The 20,256-nt window shown below is 42.3% G+C and overlaps 1 protein-coding gene across 4 annotated transcripts in view; it reads right to left on the minus strand.

Annotated features, from left to right (window-relative positions):
- Positions 1-20,256, minus strand: part of ANKRD28 (ankyrin repeat domain 28) — a 128,486-nt gene that overhangs the window by 61,454 nt on the left and 46,776 nt on the right. For all 4 annotated transcript variants that reach the window (XM_029070362.1, XM_029070363.1, XM_007666181.4 and 1 more), the window contains one exon: positions 521-599. In XM_029070362.1, the coding sequence (XP_028926195.1) occupies positions 521-599 (79 nt within the window). The remainder of the gene's footprint in view (positions 1-520; positions 600-20,256) is intronic.

The following is a 20,256-nucleotide window of genomic DNA, read 5'->3' on the forward strand; positions in this document are numbered from 1 at the left end:
CTTTTTAAAAAAGGAACCAACAGTTCAGGCAAGTGTTTGTTGGAGGCAAGAACTTTATACTTTGATATACTTTGAATAGCTCAGAACTAAATCTTCAGAATATTTGATTGCCACATGTTTGCACCCATGAGACAATGTTAAAATGGCATGTTACACTGAGATCAAGTAAAAATACCTGAAAGCCACATAGGAAAGTTTATCCTTGTCCAGGTTTAACATACAGTGATATTAAAAAAAAAAGTCACACGTACAAGCAAGTTACATACCACTCTAGATTTACACTGAAATTATTTCTACTCTCACTTCAAAGAGACCAACCACATGCTTGGCACCTTAAACTGCGACGAAAGTGGAGAGTGAAGCAAGCTTGATTTAGTAGCTACCTTGGTTAATTCTGAGCACACTCAAAGTCTACTAAGGCTGTGCTCTCCACAACGTCATGGAGGAATGCATTCTCCCTGATTAAAAAAGGGTTCAAATCAGGATATAGATAGTATGCTTTTACTGGAGCATATCATACCTGATAAAATAAGTAGTTCAATAATTTCTGCATCGCCAAGATAAGCAGCAGCATGTAAGGGGGTCCTTTTTTCATTATCCTGTGGGGAAGAAAAAGAGGGACACAACATTTAGCAAATACATTTATTTTCACATAATAAAATTAAGAGAACAACAGCTCCCAACCTGAAATTTTCAACATTAAGAAAAATCATGGTAAGAGTTAAAATTGTTATCGGTACGTCCCATACACAGTTAAAATTTCTCTTAGATAATTATACAATGGAGCCCTCTCCTCTTGCAGAGTAAAACTTGAGAAACTAAAACCCAAAAGTGGCCCTTTTGCCAAAAAAATGAAAAGGTTCAGCGTAGTAAAATGTGGGCTCCATTAGATGCGAAGAAAAAGAACTAGTTCAAAAAATAATGTATGCCGAAATAAAAATTTGGAGCCATCCTCTTGGTCATGAGTCATGCTTCTTGAGCATCCTCAGGGATTCTTATTAAGTTGCTGAAAGGAGTTATAAGAGGAGAAAATAAGATGAGGTCCCTGCTGACAGTCTAACTGAAAAAAAAACTCGAGTTGAACTTCATAAATCGTGCTAGTTTTCTACCCATTCAGAGCCTAGAAGAAGTATTAGTTAGCAGTAGTAACAGCATTTATTCAGAGTCCACTAAGTGCACACCAAACTAAGATCATGGGAACATGCAAGTGACATATTCTTTGCCTATAAGAAGCTGGTTATACACTTTAATTGGGGATGCAGATATTAAAGTATTTACAATCCAGGGGATCAAAATAAATCATTGAATGTACGACTGAATTCACGTACAAGTGCTGATGGTGGGTAAAAGTACATAAGTGCTTTGACTCTACAGTCTATGCTCTTTGTGGGCAGGGAACATTGTTTATTAATAATAATAATAATAATAATGTTGGTATTTGTTAAGCGCTTACTATGTGCAGAGCACTGTTCTAAGTGCTGGGGTAGATACAGGGTAATCAGGTTGTCCCACGTGAGGCTCACAGTCTTAATCCCCATTTTACAGATGAGTTAACTGAGGCTCAGAGAAGTTAAGTGACTTGCCCACAGTCACACAGTTGACAAATGGCAGAGCCAGAATTCGAACCCATGACTTAATAATAATAATAATGTTGGTATTTGTTAAGCGCTTACTATGTGCCGAGCACTGTTCTAAGCGCTGGGGTAGACATAGGGGAATCAGGTTTTCCCACGTGGGGCTCACAGTCTTAATCCCCATTTTCAGATGAGGGAACTGAGGCACAGAGAAGTTAAGTGACTTGCCCACAGTCACACAGCCGACAAGTGGCAGAGCTGGGATTCGAACTCATAAGCCCTGACTCCAAAGCCCAGGTTCCTTCCACTGAGCCACGCTGCTTCCCTAACCAACTTTGACAGATTTAGAGCACCCAGGAAATGCTCAATAAATACCAATTATTGGCTGAAGTGCTAGAAATGGCTGATGGGTTTATAAGAATGGGGATTCTGGAATTAATCGGCAAGGCATGTGGGAGGAAGATCACTTTCAGGACGGGAACTGTGTTCAGTTGTATCTGGGGAGAGAGGGAGTTCCAAGAAGGGGGAACATAGTAAGAGGACAGATGTTGAACAGTTGAGCGTGAGGTACAGTTAGAATGTTAGCTTGGGAGGAAGAAATATTTACTCTAGACTGTAAACTCCTTGTGGGCGGGGAACATGTCTAACAACTCTTTTTTAGCTTGCTGTGGGCAGGAAATATGTTACATAGCTGAGTTGTACTCTCCTAAGTGCTTAGTACAGTGTCCGGCAGACAGTAAGCATTCAATAAACACAAGTGATCAGTTAGGGAGTGGCAGTGAAGACAGCAGATATGTAAGGCGGGTAAGTCGGTGGAGTGCTTTGAAGTTCATTATGGGGGGGCGGATTTGCTTGATGCAGAGGAACAGGGGAAATCAGGAGAGGGTTCTATGGAAGAGGGATGGTTGCCGAGTGACACTTTAGGACATGATTTTATTCAATCCCAAGGACAGAAGAAGCTGAAAGCTAAATCAGATCTACTCCTTATGGTCCACTCCTTATGCCGACTTCAATTTACACACACATTACAATAATACACATGCAAACTGCCATACACTGAAGCATGAAGTCAGTCAACCAGCCCAGCACCCACAGTGTGATTTAGCAGGAACGAAGGTGCAGAGGCCCGCTACAGAATATAAAGACTGTCTCGTTTGCTGACTGGATCTGAGAAATTCTTACACTCAGTAAATTCTGTTTCATGAAATTGAGACTGGGGACTCTGTAACTTGAAATTGAGACTACATAACACCTAACTAGTGGGGGGTGGGGGGGACGGGACTATCCTATCTATATCCAGAGCAAACCAGAGGTAAGGGGGTGCCTAGACGTTGGACAAGATTTATTTGCTAACTTTGCAGAAGGCCCCAATAATTGTGCCTGAATCAGATTTCCAAGTGAGATATGACCAAGTCCATGACTTAATTACAAACTATAAAGAATATGAATGGAAAAATATAAAGACTGAGATTTACGGAGTATTTACAGCCACTGGGGGCTGAGGCTGTGAATGCAACTTCACACTGCATTCAATATGCAATGAAGGGAGTAGGAAAAGATTGGGGATTGGAATAGCCCCAGATTAGTTCATCTCAGCCTCCTTTATTCCAAGTATACTTTAGGAGGCAGAGAGATAACCTAATCGAAACTCTGCAACCAGTTTACTCTGTGCGCCTATCCTCTCAAATCTCTCTGGTTTCAGTTTCCTCATCTGTAAAGTGGGAGATAAGATACCAATAACCATTTTAAAAGATGATTCATATGACTATATTTATGAAAAACTGAGGAAGGGAGAGGCTAGAGTCAGAACAACTGGGTAAGGAAAATAGTGTAATAAACCAATTAGGAAGTGAATAGGGCTTGAACCAAAGTAGAGATCCTAAGGATGGACAAAACATGGATTTGTCAAATATTTCCAAGGAAGAAATGCCAAGACAGAGATGGAATGAAAGATGAAAGTAAAGGAAAAATGTAGTCAAAGATAACTTCATAGGAGAGCTGGTGGACAGGAGGTAGAAAATATTAGCAAAGTGCAAAGAAAACCAAAACCGACTAGAATGAGATTTATCTAGGTGACTCTAAGAGTCTAACTCAATTACAAACTACACCAAAAGTGTGGTAAGTAGCACAAACACGTTAGGTGGGGGGCGGGGGGGAGGGAATAGAACATTAATCAATCTAGCATATTTACTGAGCGCTTACTGTGTGCTGAGTACTGTACTAAACGTTTGGGAGAGCACAACATAACTGAGTAGGTAAACACGTTCCCTGCAGACTGGAATTTTATTAGTTGAACGTTTTTCTTCCATTATAATTTTAGAGTTTCACAGTGAGTAAAATGCTACAAGAGTTATAACCCATCTTCTCCACAGTCCCTTGATGTCACCTTTCTGCCAATCAATTATTGGTATTTGAGTGCTTACTGTACACAGAGTGCTAAACTAAACCCCTGAAAGAGTACAACATAAACAGAGTTGGTAGCCACATTCTCTGCCCACTAATAACAATGTTGGTATTTGTTAAGCGCTTACTATGTGTCGAGCACTGTTCTAAGCGCTGGGGTAGATACAGGGTAATCAGGTTGTCCCTCGTGAGGCTCACAGTTTATCCCCATTTTACAGATGAGGTAACTGAGGCACAGAGAAGTGAAATGACTTGCCCATAGTCACACAGCTGACAAGTGGAAGAACCGGGAGTCGAACCCATGATCTCTGACTCCAAAGCCCAGGCTCGAAGCCTACAGTCTAGAGGAGGAGACATTAATATAATTTATAGTTACGAGCATAATTACTGAGGGGGTGAATATCAAAATGCCCAAAGGGCACAGATCCAAGTGCACAGATGACACACAAGGGAGAGAGAGACGGGCAAAAGAGGGCTTTATCAGGGAAGGTCTCTTGGAGGAGATGTGCCCTTAATATAGCTTTGAAGGTGGGGAGAGCAATGGTCCTGCATATATGGAGGGGGAAGAAGTTTCAGGCTGGAGGGAGGATGGGAGGAAAGGGGTCCGCAGTGCAGTGAGACTGATGACTCAACAGGAATCTTGTATGGAACAAACAAGCTGCCTTCGTAATTTAAATTATTCAGAGAAAAGTGTGACTCAGTAGGCTCCCTGTGGGCAGGGGAACAAGTCTACCAACTCTGTTGTAGTGTATTCTCCCAAGTACTTAGTACAGTACTCTGCACACAGTAAGAGTTCGATAAATAGCACTGATCGATCCACTGTGCAAATCTGTCACTAAAACCATTTGGTCAGTACCTCCATCACTTAAAACAACACTTTTTATAAACGTCCTTTATCTTTGAAGACAAAGTCACTGGCGGTAAGTTTTACCCATTAGTGCAACTTGACTGGAACACGACTGAAGACTCTATCATCAGGTGAATACCTAAATGCTGAAACTCCCTCTACTGCCTTTTGCAGTATCTGGAGCTGTTTTCAATTTTGCCTCCGATTTCATGGCTCCTTCGAAGTTCCCGCTCAACAGGAGTCGGTGAGAGCAGGTAGTATAACAAGAACAGGTGTTGGGTTTTGTGGCGTGAGCGGGTCTGGATAGAAGAGAGCCCTGGGAGCCTTTCTGAAGCCAGACCCAGACTAGATCCAGATCCAGCCCAGATCTGGGCAGAATTTGGGCAGCAGGAGGGAGAAGCCTGTTCTCTCTCTCAGATTGTGAGGCTGTCTATTCCTTGGATTCTTTCTCTGTTTGTTCCTTTGGCTCGGGAGGAATGAGATCCACTCCTAGCCAAAGATGGTGTTATGTGATCACTGGAATTGACCCAGCATATCACTCCTTCCCATTCCACTACCTTTCAAGAGACAAAGTAGTACTTCCACATTTTATACGAGTCACTGGCCAACTGGGGCACGTGGAGTCTATCAATCAATGGCACTTATTGAGTGCTTACTATGCACATAGCACTGTATTAAGCACTTGGGAGAGTACAACAGAATTAGCTGACACGTTCCCTGCCCGTTACGAGCTTGCAGTCTAGACTCAAGTGCTGAGGGGGCCCACGGGGATAGTCTGTTTTATGGCCAGGGGCTGTACCCATACCCAACCAACAGTCTCCTTGGCTTCTGGGGCACTTGACAAGTATGTGGATGGTTCTGGGCAAGCCAGCATCACTAATGAGATGCCAGTGTTACTGTTGACGGGACATCTGATACCTGCACTCCAAAGGAGTCCTCCTCAAGTAGCCAGACAAGGAGACTATCTGAACCCACCTATTCAGGAAGCGCTGGAAATACCAAATATGACCATATAACAAGACACATAATAATGATGATGGTATTTGTTAAACACGTCAGATATCAAGGACAACTACTGACAAGGACAACTCTTATTATTATCATCGATCAGTGATATTTACTGCGCACTATGTGCAGAGAATTGTACTAAGCGCTTAGGAGTGTACCATACAACAGCACACTTGCTCTCTGTCCACAACGAGGCTAATTTATTCATTATATATTACTATATACACGAAACAAGATAGAGATAGATGATGGTAAACCTGTTATACAAGTCTCCAGTCATAAGTTTGACTGTTGCCTCCTATTCCATTATTATTGCTTTGACTGTTGTCTCCTACTCCACTATAATCCCCGTCGCCTCTACTGCAATTCCATCACACACTTCTAGGGGTGGAAGGATAGAGAGTCTTAAGACGCCAGACTTGAAACATAAACCTTACCTAACAGTAGTACAGTGTACCCTGCCTTTATCCCCCCTTGTCAGTCAACCAGCCTGTGGTATTTATTTAGCGTTTAACGTGTGTGCTCGATAGTCTCTTTCCTCCTTAGAGAAAGGCACCAATTCCCAGGGTAAAGCATACTCTACGCCAAAGTTTCACAAGTATATTTGTAACTCTCTTACTCAGCTATCAGAAAGTACATTTTACCTTAGGTTTAATCTACAGGTGATGAACTTGGAAACACAAAATAATAGTAATATTGAAGTAACAGTACTGGTATTTACTGAGCGCTTAACTGAGTTCTGAGCAGTTCCATGCACTTGGGAGACACAACAGAAAAATAAAGACACCGTCTCGCCTCTCTACCTCCACACAAATATGCAACAGCTGATGCTGGACACAAAAAAATAAGCTCAAGTGGTCGCTGGACGGAATTATCTGGGTAATGATAATCAGTCAGGGAAGGCTTATTAGTATAGAGGAGGAGGGTTTTTAGGACTTTGAAGATAGGGAGGGCTGAGGTCTAGCAGATACTGGGGGTAGAGAGCTCAGGCCCTGGAGATAACATGAACAAAAAATGGGAGGAGTGGGGGCCAAGATGAGTAAGGTGAAGAGAGCTGGTAGAGATCTTAAAGCCAATGATAGTCTTTGCTTAATATGGGGGGGGGGGGTGGCGGGTTGGAGAGGGCATCATTGAAGGGCTTCAAGGAGAGGGGCAACAAACAAGTGCGATGATATAGGCAGGAGCGTGGACTACAGACTTTGCAGTAGGGAGAAGCTGGACGCGGGGAGGACAGTGAATAGTCTAGTCATATCACCTTATAGCAAGGTCCTGAACCAGGATAGTGGCTATATGGACAGAGAAGAAGGAATAGATCTGGAAAGGATTTTGAGGAAAAACTAGTAGATCTTGTCATCGGATTGGAGGCGGAAGCAGAATGACAGTGTGGAGCTGAGAGTGATCCCATCAGTAGGGGGAGGGGGAGGATGGTGGTGCCGTCAACGGGATGGGGAAGTCAAGAGGAGGGGAGGGCTCTGGAAGGAAGATATGAAGCTCAGTTTTGGACATGCTGAGTTTGAGGTGCCGGACGGGCCAGGCATATAAAAGTCTCCTGAGGGCAAGAGTAGAAGCAGGAAACATTTCTGAGATCATATTTCTGCCAAGAGGCTTTCAGGGTAATCTCTACTCTCCCTTGTTTATATCTTCCAATGGCCACTTCCGCTTTTCTGCACCACGTAAGCAATTAAATGATCACAACCCCAGTAGTACCCCAGAAGTATATGCTACTTCACCCTTTACCTGTAATTGAAGTGTCTAACCCACAAAACTGTAAATTCCTTAAGAGCATGGACTGGGTGGTAATAATAATAATGATGTGGCATTTGTTTAAGCACTTACTAAATGCCAAGCACTGTATCAAGTGCTGGGTAGACACAAAATAATCAAATCAGACTTAGTCCCTGTTCTGCCCGGGGCTCACAGTGGAATAACAGGCATTTGATCCCCATTTTTCAGATGAGGAAGCTGAAGCACAGAAGTTAACCTTCTTGCCCAAGGTCACATAGCAGAGAAGAGGCAGAGCAGGGATTAGAATACAGGTCCCCGATTTCCAAGCCCATGCTCTTCCCATTAGCTACACAGCAGCATGGGAAGCACCGTAGGGTTAATAGTCTCCCAAGTTTTTAATAGTGCTCTGCACACAGTAAGCACTCCATAAACCTCTTGCTTAATTGATTTATAGTGCCGGGGGGTGGAGGGGAGGCGAGAGATCAGGACAAGGGAGGTAGATTTGGAGTCATCCACACAGAGATGGTAGCAAAAGTCATGCGAGTGGATGAGGTCCCTAAGAGTGACTGCAGAGGGAGAAGAACACGGGACCCTGCACAGAGTCATGTGGGACACCCGGGGTTATGGGATATGAGGTGGAAGAAGATCTAGCAGAGAAAACTGAGGAGCATTCAGAGAGGGAGGAAGCAAAGCTGCAGAGTGCTCATCAGCAAAACAAAGATCAGAAAGTATTCTAATGAGAAGGAAATGTCCCGCAGTGTCCAAAGAGGACAAGAGATCAGAGGAGGATTAGGGCAGAGTACAGCTCACTGAACTTAGCTATGAGGAGTTCATCCATGACTTTGGAGAATAATAATTATGGTACTTAAGTGCTTACTATGTATCAAGCACTGTTCTAAGCATTGGGGCAGATATAAGTTAATCAGGTTGGACAGAGTCCCTGTCCCACATGAGGCTCACACTCTTAATCCCCATTTTACAAATGAGGGAACCGAAGACCACAGAACTTAAGTGACTTGCCCATGGTCACACAGCAGATATGTGGTGGAGCCGGGAGAAGGGTCTCAGTGGAGTGAAGAGGACAAAAATCTGACTGCGTGGGTCAAGAAGAAATGGAGAAGAAGTGAAGGCAGCAGGTGTATATAGAATACTTTTAAGGATTTGGGCAGAAGAGAAGCAGCGTGGAGAAGCAGCGTGGCTCAGTGGAAAGAGCACGGGCTTTGGAGTCAGGGCTCATGAGTTCGAATCCCAGCTCTGCCACTTGTCGGCTGTGTGACTGTGGACAAGTCACTTAACTTCTCTGGGCCTCAGTTCCCTCATCTGTAAAATGGGGATTAAGACTGTGAGCCCCACGTGGGACAACCTGATTCCCCTATGTCTACCCCAGCGCTTAGAACAGTGCTCGGCACATAGTAAGCGCTTAACAAATACCAACATTATTATTAAGAGGGCAAAGCATAGGCGTGAGAGCTGGAAGAGGGCTGCAGGAGTCAAAGATGGTATTTTCCGTTCAGGGAGACTTCAGCTTGCTTGAAAAAATCAATCAGTTGACTTTACTGAGTACTTATTGTGTGGAGAGCACTGTCCTAGGTGCTTGGTAGAACTGGTAGTCACAATCCTTACCATTAAGGAGCTTACAAAGGGCAAAGAACCATTCTAGTGAGAGAAGCTGAATATAAAATTAAGGCACGTGAGGAGGGCGGGAGCAAGTGCTTCTAGGAAATAAGAGGGAAAAGGTAGAGAGACCTAGGTGGGAAGTAGATAGGTGATCTCTTCTTGAGAAACAGCCAGGATAGAGAAGGAAGAGAAGGCTGGGGTGGTAGAGGGATGAGAAGTATAGTGATGGGGAGAAGAGGCCTTGGGTTCAATGTTTCTAGTTTACGGACAAAGTTCTAGGCAGGATCATCGGGGGGTTACAGAAGGAGGTGGGAGAGCTGGTGTGGGTTAGAGTTGGGGGAATTGATGAGGAAAGAATAGAAGAGTAGCCAAACAGATGAGAAAGATTACCAAAATGAAGTTGAATCTTTAGCCCACTAAGAAGTAGGTGAATCATATCTAACTTCATTAATTACTTCTCTGAGATGAAACACCTAATAAACTATATTTTGGGGATTAAATCTTGTCGGACAGGGAGGAAGATTCCATTTGTACAATAGTAGATACTAAACCTATCTATCTTTTCTGCCTCTGTTTCAAGTGAAATAAATGATAGGTCCCTAGATGACCAACGCATTAAAACGCATACGTAATACCTCCCATTTTCGGACAGTGATCAAATCCTTTCAATTTACCACATGAAATGAAGTATTGACAAAACATATATACTATTGATTTCTTTTCATCTGCAAAACATTTAGCAGAAGCATTCAAACTCTAAGTATTTATTAATCAGGCAATTCAATACCATGGTTTTGTTCAAAAAAACTCCTTTGCATCTTAAATGACAGTGGCAAATTATCTCTAAATCAGACATCACATGCCAATGAGTCTACACTGGTTTGTAAACAACATCAAATTCTTATTTTGAAACAAGAGACTGACCAGTTCTGAATAATAGCAAACCTTTAAAAACTTAATCTGAGTAGTATTTTTTATCATTTCTATGTGATCTTTTGGAAAGGACCAAATGGTGCATCAATGAAAATGTCATTTAAATTTAATAACTAAATCAAAAGCAAATTTTTTGCTCAAGCAGCTTCAGAACAGTCTGTTTGATGTGTAAACTTAAGAGCGGCCAACACCAAATCTTTCCAATAACCTCCTCCCCAGCATATTTGAGTTTGAACATCTGCATTTAATATATGCTTTTGGTTGAGAGAGAAATACAAAAAAAACCTTTTTAATGCTGCCTGTAAAATTACAAGCACTAATGCCTATAGTTTTCATGGGAACTTTTCCTTGAGCGATTTGGGAATCAGTTTAGACTGATTGAAAGTTTAAGCATATAGGATCCTGATCAGATTGCACTGCTTGTCCATCATGTACCCTATCATTACAAGTCACAATAGGCCAGTCCACAAAAGAAAATTCGCCTTGGGTTTAAAAGCACAGATCTATAAGTATTTAAGTCTGGTAAAACGAGGCACTAAACCTTAAAATTAGAATGGTTTTCTGGATTGCCAGGATTACATTAGCCTCTTAAATACAATCCATCTATGTAGTAGTATTGAAAATGAATTCACTAACTGATAAATAAAAGCACACCCCCAAAATATAGCTGGGATATATTCTTCTAAATGTGACTTTTATGGAATGTGGGAGGGCTGTTTGGGCAATTAATTAGGTTCTGTACCAGACTCACACCCAGTGGGATGACAAAAAAAATTGCACAAGGCACTCTCTGGACTTCAGCCTCCTCAACTCGTCTGTACAGCAGCATGGCATAGGGGATAGAGCACGGGCCTGGGAGTCAGAAGGTCATGGGTTCCAATCCCAGCTCTGCCTCTTGTGTGCTGTGGGACCATGGGCATGTCCCTTAACTTCTCTGGGCCTCAGCTATCTCATCTGCAAAATGGGGATTAAGAGTGTGAGCCCCATGTGGGACAGGGACTGTATCTACCCCAGCACTTAGTGCTTGGCACATAGTAAGCACCTAACAAGTACCATAAATATTATTATTACAGTGCTCTGCATACAATAAGCGCCCAACAGCTACTATTGATTGATTGAGTGACCAGTGGTGATGCTCATGGCCTATGAATGGTTCCTTGTGGATCACATATCCACCTTTCAAGTCTCTATTCCCCGCTAGACTGTGTGCTCACCGTGGACAGGGAACACGTCTGCTAACTCCTGTACTGCATTCTCTTAAGCACTTAGCAGATCTGCACATAGTTAAGTGTTCAATACTACTGATTGACTGATCTTGTCATATACATAATAAAATAGGCTGAACAAGACTATACCTTCTAACCACCTGCCTGTGAAGAAATGAGTCTAACAAATACTTTTTACTCTGATTGAACCCACTGTATTTTTGGGGTGTTGATTTAGGATCCTGATGTCTTTCTTAGAATAGCCAAACATGCTCAATAGCTGCCAGAGCTCAAGTTGGTTGATGAATGAAATACAGATGGAAAAGCATTTTGAAAACTCTGAAAAAAAAAGCATAACATAATTCCCAAAGATACCGTAAATATTTAGTAGAGGTACATTCAGTTCTGCCATAATACGCATCCTCACTATGCATTTTGGCTAGAATGTTGCTAGGGAATGAGGGAATGTTTCTCTGACAGTTTGAGTCTATATGACCACGAGCAACATGGCATCAAGAGTCAAAGCATGTGGCTCGTATACACATGTGCCATGTATGAATGGGAATGCTACAGAATGAGTTTTCCTTAAGGCCAGTTCTGCAAGAAAATCTCTGTGCTACATAAGAGAACTGGTGCATTTTTATTCTCTTAGATACTCAGAGTGGCCTAATGGAAAGAGCAAGGGCTTGGGAGTCAGAGGGCTTGGAAGTCAGAGAAGGTGGGTTCTAATCCTGGCTCCGCCACATGTCTACTATGTGATCTTGGAAAAGTCACTTTACTTCTCTGTGCCTCAGTTGCTTCATCTGTAAAATGGGGATTAAGAATGTGAGCCTGATGTGGAGAGAGACTGGGTCCAACCTGATTACCTTGTATCTACCCCAGCACTTAGAACAGTGCTTCAATTGCTGTAGACAGCAATATATGCCAACAAATTCTATCTTTCTTAAACTTGATTAGGTTACTTACATTAGACATCTAGATGTCCACAATAATCTACACCCCCAGTCATCTGTACGTAGCAAAATTGCCGGTTAGTTAATCTGAACAACCAGTTGAATTTATCCAGATTACTGTGTTAAGGAAAATTTACATTACAGAAAAACTGATCTCCATTACTCCACTGAATGAATAATTATTACTTTTCTTAAATGCTCACTATGTGTCAAGTGATGTACTGAGCATTGGGATAGACATGTCGATCAGGTCAGACACAGTTCCTAACCCACCCGAGGTATCCCAGTCTACACATGAGGGAGAACAGTTGTTGACTCCCCATTTTAAAGAGGAGGAAACTGAGGCCCAGAGACATTACGCCATTTGACGAATGTCACAGAGCAGACAAGCGGCGGAGCTGGGGTTAGAACCCCAGTTTGAGCTCTCAGGAATACACCACAGCCCATTTTGGTCTGCCCTTCTCCCTCCCTCCGCTGGCCTGTCGCTTTCTGCTTCAGCTCCAGCCAGTATCCCTCTGCCCCAAGAAGGGATCGGCAGGGTGGCTGTCTCCTCCAAGAGAAGCAGCAGATGAAGGAGGTGCCTCTGCCTATTCTGAAAGAGACCCGCAATACCCACAATTTACCTCATCCAACCTGAGGGTACCCACACAGAAAGGTGTCCTGGTAAAAAGAGGCCCTGGAAGTCAGAGGACCTGGGCTCTAATCCTGGCGCTTGCCTGTTGGGTGACCTTGGGCAAACCACTTAATTTCTCTGTGTCTCGGCTTCATCTGTAAAATGGGGATCTAATACCTCTTCTCCCTCTTGCTTAGACTGTGGGCCCACTTGGACAGGAACTGTCTACCTCTGTTTATCTCATTACTACCCAGCATTCGTTACAATGCTTGGCACATAGTACACACTTAAATACTATTACCATCATCATTATCATAATGGGTTCAAGCTGTGGGTAGTAAATATAAAACCAGTTCAAGTCTCTAAATAGCATAAATTTCCATGGTATTCTTCCAGTAATACCCAATGGTTTGAATATTCCACATATAACAGTGGGCCCCTTGAAAAGAGTCAAGACATTTTCCTGGTTTATGACTACATAACTGAACTCGAGGGAACCATGGACACATCTCCAAAGGGTTTCAACAGACCCCTGCTTGTCTCAATTTTTTTTATAACTCTGCTACTATACAGGAGAAAACAAAGTGCCCCCAAACTCACATTACATGGGATTTTAAAGTATTTTCACCAGTCCTTGGAATGGCAATCACAAATGGCTGGAATATATGTTCAAAGTGAGGTAACCTTCTTTGATCGTCGAACTTTGTCATTCTCAACAAGATTTAACACCTAGTGTTCAGAGCACTCTACTAGCTGTTTGGAGAATATATAATACAAATAAAAAATGCAAGACGTGGTCCCTGCCCTGAGAGTTTACAATCTAATAATGCGTTATAAACATTTAGAATCTGACTGTCTCATCAGTACTCCCCCCTCCTCCTTCCTCTTCTCTTTCACATTTTCACAGGCAACAACAGTTGTTGCTATGAAGCGGCCACGGGATAAAATGATGTTATCGCACTGTGCCAGGCAATAGCATGATATAATGACATCACAGGCCATGTGAGGAGACATAGATTATATGTCTCTATGCTCACTAAGGGCTCAAAGGTTTCATTGTATTTGGCCGTTCTGGAAAAAAAAAAAGGTTGCTGACTGCTCAATTATAAGGAAGAATGTGGCTAGTGTGTTGTTGTTAACTTCTGTGTATTTTAAGAACATTTAAAAAAACTAACCCTACATATCTCATTCCATTATGTAATGGATTGATTGGTTCAATAGATTAGATCGAAGTTCTAAAGCAGGATCTGCTAAAAAAAAAACAAAAAACCCCACTGATAATATATGAGAACTGAAGAGCACAAAAGAATGAAAACTTCTGCCATTTATTAAGGGCACTCAACAGTAGATCTAGTCTGTGGCCTTCCAACCTAGTTTAAATACACCACATACTTTTCTGAGCAAGGACCCGCCAATTTTCACAAAAATTCAGCAGACTCAGGTCTAATTATAAACAACATAACTCTTTTTCTATACCTAAGATTAGAACCCAGGTCCTCTGACTCCCAGGCCTGTGCTCTTTTCACTTGGCCACGCTGCTTCCCAAATGCTCTGAACAGTGTTATGCACACAGTAAGAGCTCGGTAAATAACACTTATTGTTTTCCTTTGTATGAGAGGTCAAGGAAAGGAGAAAAAAAGTGAAATTCTCTACAATAGCAGCATGAATTAGTGGAAAGAACTCGGGCATGGGGGTTAGAGGACCAGGGCTCTAATCCTGGCTCTGCCACATGTCTGTGCGACCATGGGTAAGTCGCTTCTTCTCTGTGCCTCAGTTACCTCAACTGTAAAATGGAGATTAAGACGGTGAGTTCCACGCGGGACATGGACTGTGTCCAACCTGATAATCTTGTATCTATCTCCAGCACTTAGTACTGACCCGATACTGCCTGTCACATAGTAAGTGCTTAACAAATACCATTTAAAAAAACTAACAAAAAACCCTCACTAGCTGTAGAAATGATTCCAGCTAGAATCAGACGTACAGTTAAAAGAATTCTGTTCTATTTGCCTTCTTCCCTCCACAGATGACCAGAAAAGTGAAGCACCTATGGAAATCTGATAATCCAAGATTTTTCACAGCCTGAAATATACACTTAGGTTACTAACCCAACCTGAATTTAGGAAACATATGGAGACTTTTGTAACAAAATCAAAACGAATTTCTGACCTTTCATAAGGAAACTGCCATGCCTCTTTAGTTCTAATACTGGGTTGAATGCGTAAGCTTGGAAAGTGAGCGCATGCTGCAAAAGTTGGGACAATGTGATTAAACCCATGCACATCCCTTTTAAGGAGTGGAAAGAAGTGTGTGCTGGAGGCTTCCAGAGAAGTGGGTGCAGATGTGACGCTACAGCATGGAGGTATTTTGTTCACAGCTACATGCATTTTCAAAATTAAAATGATGTCGGGACACAAAAACTCTAGCTGAAAAATTTTTAAAGATAAAAAACCAACAGAATGAAGACTAAACTCTATTCTCCCCGTCCTCAAACTCTTTGATAATCCCCAGGCATTAAACATTCTCTCTACTGCTGATATCTGAGTTCTAATGACTACGTCAAATGCACAGAAGTCCTTAATAAATGATAAATAATTATAACAGGTTGCTTAAAATTATAGTGTCGGCCTTTACGCTACAGACAGCATTCAGCTAATTTGAAGAGCTAAAACACTCCCAAATTCTGTTGAATAATACTGTTGGTATTTGTTAACCGCTTACTATGTGCAGAGCACTGTTCTACGCGCTGGGGTATACAGGGTAATCAGGTCCCACATGAGGCTCACAGTCTTAATCCCCAATTTACAGATGAGGTAACTGAGGCACAGAGGCACAGATTGTAATCATACTTCTAATGAAAAGCGAATACAGGCATTTTTGAAATATGCATCCTATCTGGCCTCTCCAGTAAGTCTGTGCCAATCCCCGTTATCCTAGGGCCTCAATTCTGACCTTCCTTGCACTAACCCAGCAGGAAGAACACCAGCAGCAGGAGGAGCAGCAGGGAACCAGCTTTACAAGATATAGAAGGTTACAAGGCTGGAGCTGTGGTTGTTACTGTGGCTGCTGCTGACTGGGGGATTCTGAGCTCCAAATAACCCAAACCTCTGCTCTTCTAGTCACAGAACTCTACTCATTTTTTCAAATTTTCTTGTATTCATCCTTGTTTTTTTTTTAAGTTATTCTTGTGTTCTTGCTGTGCCTGTTATCCGTCGCCCCCATCCTTCATTCTTATAATGGGAGCTCCTTGAGGGCCGGGGACCCTAATTCTCACCTGAGTATTATTTCCCCAGTCCACTAAAATCCTTACAAAAGCTCCTGACACCAAGCACATCTAATTCACAACCCAACCCACCTCCTCAAACAGCCATATCTGATATATCCCGTTATGGCAAAACTGCTCTGTTGTAGCTCTTTTCCTATAAATATCTTGCTACAATCACACAAGCTATTCAGGAACTGGTGTTTGCCATCCCCACAACCTACAGCCTAAGAGACACTGAAAACGAGTTGTGAGCATTTACGTACGTGAGTTGTGAGCATTTACATACGTGTGAATGCACGTCACCTAAAGACCCAGATGAAAAAAGATCCAAGCCTTACACTAGCCAATCCCAATCCTGACACCAACTTCCTCACACCAGTCATGTGCCTGAATCTGGTTTATCCTCTGAAAAAATTAATGATTCTAACTTTTATATAAGGAGACTGGGGATGACCTTGAATTATCCCAATAAAATACTTTAATACAGGGCTAATCTCATGTAAGAATAAACTGAATTCTAAATAGCTTTTCTTCTTCCTACATGGCTTCTGTCCTGCCTGAGTTGAGAGCCCCTACCAGACAAGACAAGACATATGCACACGATTTGCATGTTGTGAGTTTGTCTACCTCTCCTGACTGGCCATCTACTATGACCCTATCAACCTCATGACTGTTTCCCCAAACACCCAGATAAAGTAACTGTTGGCTACATTTACAAGGGCCACAAGAGTCAGTTTGTCACCTCATCTCCCCCTTTGTATCCAACAAACTACAGATCTCTCCTTGTCTAAAGCCCCCCTGAGAACTCATTTCCTCCAGGAGACCCTCCCTGATTAATTTCTACTCTCCCCATTTTACCTCCTCCAACCCACATGAGGCTTTTAGCACCACCTAAGCCTCCTCCAACCCACATGAGGATTTTAGCACCACCTAAGCACTTCAGTATTCCTAACTCTGCAGGCCCAGTAGCACTTGTTACATATCTCTATTACTTCCCCCCAAACTGTAGTTTACTTGGGTGTCTGTTTCCCCCAGTAAACAGTACATGCTTTGAGGGCCTGGTCCTATTAATACTCTCTGAAGAGAGTAATACAGTGATCTGCACATTAAGTACTCCAAAAATATAACTGATTGATTTTGAAGGGTAGCTTGTGCCCACTCTTTCTCAAAAAAATTTCAAGTAGATTCAGTACTAAACAGTCATTCTTTCAGGTTGCCAAATGCCCAACATAAAACCTAAAACCCAAAATGGAACAAACGTACCCACGCGCCTCGGAGTCCAAACCTTCATTCCCTCATCTCTAACGCCTACTTTCCGGTTACTCTCCTCCTCGTAGGGCATCACAACCCTCTGGCGTTTGTCCCAGGCCATCGCCGCTCCACCACCCCACCTCCTCCTGGAACCAGTTTCTCTCTCAAGTCATAAGAAGCTAAACCTCACCTTTAACCAGCCTAGGTTAGCTTCAGGAACTCTGGTACCTCTAGAATTTACTGACCTCTCTCAAAATAAGGTCCAGCATCCTGACCCCTAATCAGAATATGCCAGTTGCCCAGTCAAACATCCTGCTTTTGCTCACAGTGAATGCCCCACTGCCTGCCCTATTTTACAAAAAAAGAATGCATTCTCTGGATTCTGAATTAGATTACAACTCAAACTTTCCCTATTCCAACTCCTCCGGATCAGCTTTAGCGTGAATAAAACAAAAGTGGTTTCTGGTATAACAGCACGAAACTCACGATATCCCTTTCCTTAATTTTAGTTCAGTCACAAGAAGTGTTTCTATTTTGCTTAGCATTTGTATTGGCGGTTAACTACTCTAGTACACGACATTATCAGCAGGATCCAAACATTATCTTGGTTGGAAGGGAAATGCACCCCCTCCTTGTACTGAAGAAATTTTTGTGATTTTTAAAAAATTTGCATTAGCTGTATCCTAAATAGTCTTTTTATTACATTAGCACAAAGATGCTGTGAAGATAAAGGTGAGACTTTAACAGAATGTGTCAACAAGTTTGACACTTAAAGGGCAAATGAATGCAATAATCTACATTTCCCTAACACCAATATGGAAATGGGTGAAATTCAACAATGAACTGACATAAATACACTGGATTAATTTTATGTCCCTAACAATCAGCAAAGCTGCATCTGAAAACTCAGTCCATTTTATTCAAAACATATCAGGAGTTCCCCAAAGTGTACGGTCCTGCAGGTGATCTGACTGATCTTTATCCACGGTGGCGATGTATAGTTTCCCTAAACCAGATCTGTCAAACAAGGGATGGGACTGCTTATATGGACCACACTTCGAAAAAGCTGCAAATTATGAAGTATTCTTTGAAAACTATTAGCCACTGAATAAATTATTAAATAAAATAAAATAAAATATAACCGGAGACCAGGGTAATTTCTATTTATTTCTTAGAGACATAATGAGTGCGAACAGTAGTTCCAAGACTAGAGGAGGGAAAGGTGGCAGGAGAGGGAGAGAGTGACAGACCTTATTTCTAAGAGTCTAACAGTCCTGTTAGACTGCAAGTTCTTCTCCCCTTCTTTAGATTGTACGATCGTTGTGGGCAGGGAACGCATCTGTTTATTGTTGTATTGTACCCTCCCAGGCGCTTAATACAGTGCTCTGAACACAGTAAGCACTCAATAAATGATTGAATGGCCTATTAATGTCATATACTGTACTCTCCCAAGTGTCTAGTACAGTGCTCTGCACACAGTAAGCACTCAAATGACTGAATGATTCTCTGCAGTTTCACCCAAACACTCTTATCTCACTCTTGGCCCCACTTAAGCCTTCCTCTCTCTCCCTTTGTCTGTAAGGTATCTCATCACTCCTTGACTACTGAGGCTACTTGTTTCTTCTTAAGCCAGCAAAACTTTCCAACCCATAGGGACACCACAGACACCATCTCTCCCAGAACGCCCCGCTCTCCATCCGCAATCGTTCTGGTAGTGTGTCCATAGAGTTTTCTTGGTAAAAATATGGAAGTGGTTTACCATTCATTCCCGCCTTCCCCACAGTAAACTCCAGTCTCCACCCTCGACTCTCTCCCGTGCCCCGCGGCTAACCAGCACGGGTGAGTTTTGACTTGTGGTAGATGGCCTTCCACTGGCTAGCCACTGGCCAAGCTAGGAACGGAATGGGCAGGCCTCTGCTTGACCCTCCCTCCCATAGCCGAGATTGGTAGAGAACTAGAACCTCTCCAGATGCGACCCTGAGAGGGGCCTAAGGATACTGCTGCCAAATAATTCCTTACCCTGGTTGTTAGCCAGGGAACTCTCTCTGCCGTTTAGACTGTGAACCCATCACTGGGTAGCGATTGTCTCTATCTGTTGCCAAATTGTACATCCCAAGCGCTTAGTACAGTGCTCTGCACATAGTAAGTGCTCAATAAATACTATTGAATGAAGGAATGAACTTCAAATACACTGGCCAGATGGGAGCCCCAAAGCCTAGAGATCAAGCAGACCTTCAGTTTGGAGTAAGGGACTTCTCCCCCATTCCCTGCCACGGCAGCATCCCACGACCACCAACCACCGCATAATAGATCACTTGCAGGCAATGTTTCATAGTGAGATAAATGTTAACAAATTGCTTTCTTTAGCCAACTGAACATAGAAGAAATCAATGGAGTTGACAGTTTTTATTGCAAGAGAAGAAACACTATCAAACAATACTCAAAAATGAGTTTTGGATAAAATGCACAAATTTTATCCATTTTCTTGATAGTTTAAAAAACATTTTTATATCTAATTGAAGAATCACTTATCTATAAGCTAAACAATATATTTTAACAGTATTTTTATAGTTTAACTTTTCCAATGACAAACCATTCTTTTTCAGCTCTAAAAGCAAGACATGAGCACGAAGCAAACAAATTCAAATGACATTGCTTTCCTGAGAAACGCTCATCTTCCAAGGTTGCTATGCTACATAAAAGATCGAGGTTTCAGCGCCACAGCTGTTTCCCAGACACTGAGCTCACAAGTCCTGGAGGTAAAACTGATGATTTAACACCTATGTACACTTGTGTTAGGGAAAGAACAGCCACACTAAATTAAGTCCTTCTGCCTAAAGTCCTTCTGCCTATATAATATCA

The sequence above is a fragment of the Ornithorhynchus anatinus genome, chromosome 8, assembly GCF_004115215.2.
Source record: "Ornithorhynchus anatinus isolate Pmale09 chromosome 8, mOrnAna1.pri.v4, whole genome shotgun sequence".
NCBI lineage: Eukaryota > Metazoa > Chordata > Mammalia > Monotremata > Ornithorhynchidae > Ornithorhynchus > Ornithorhynchus anatinus.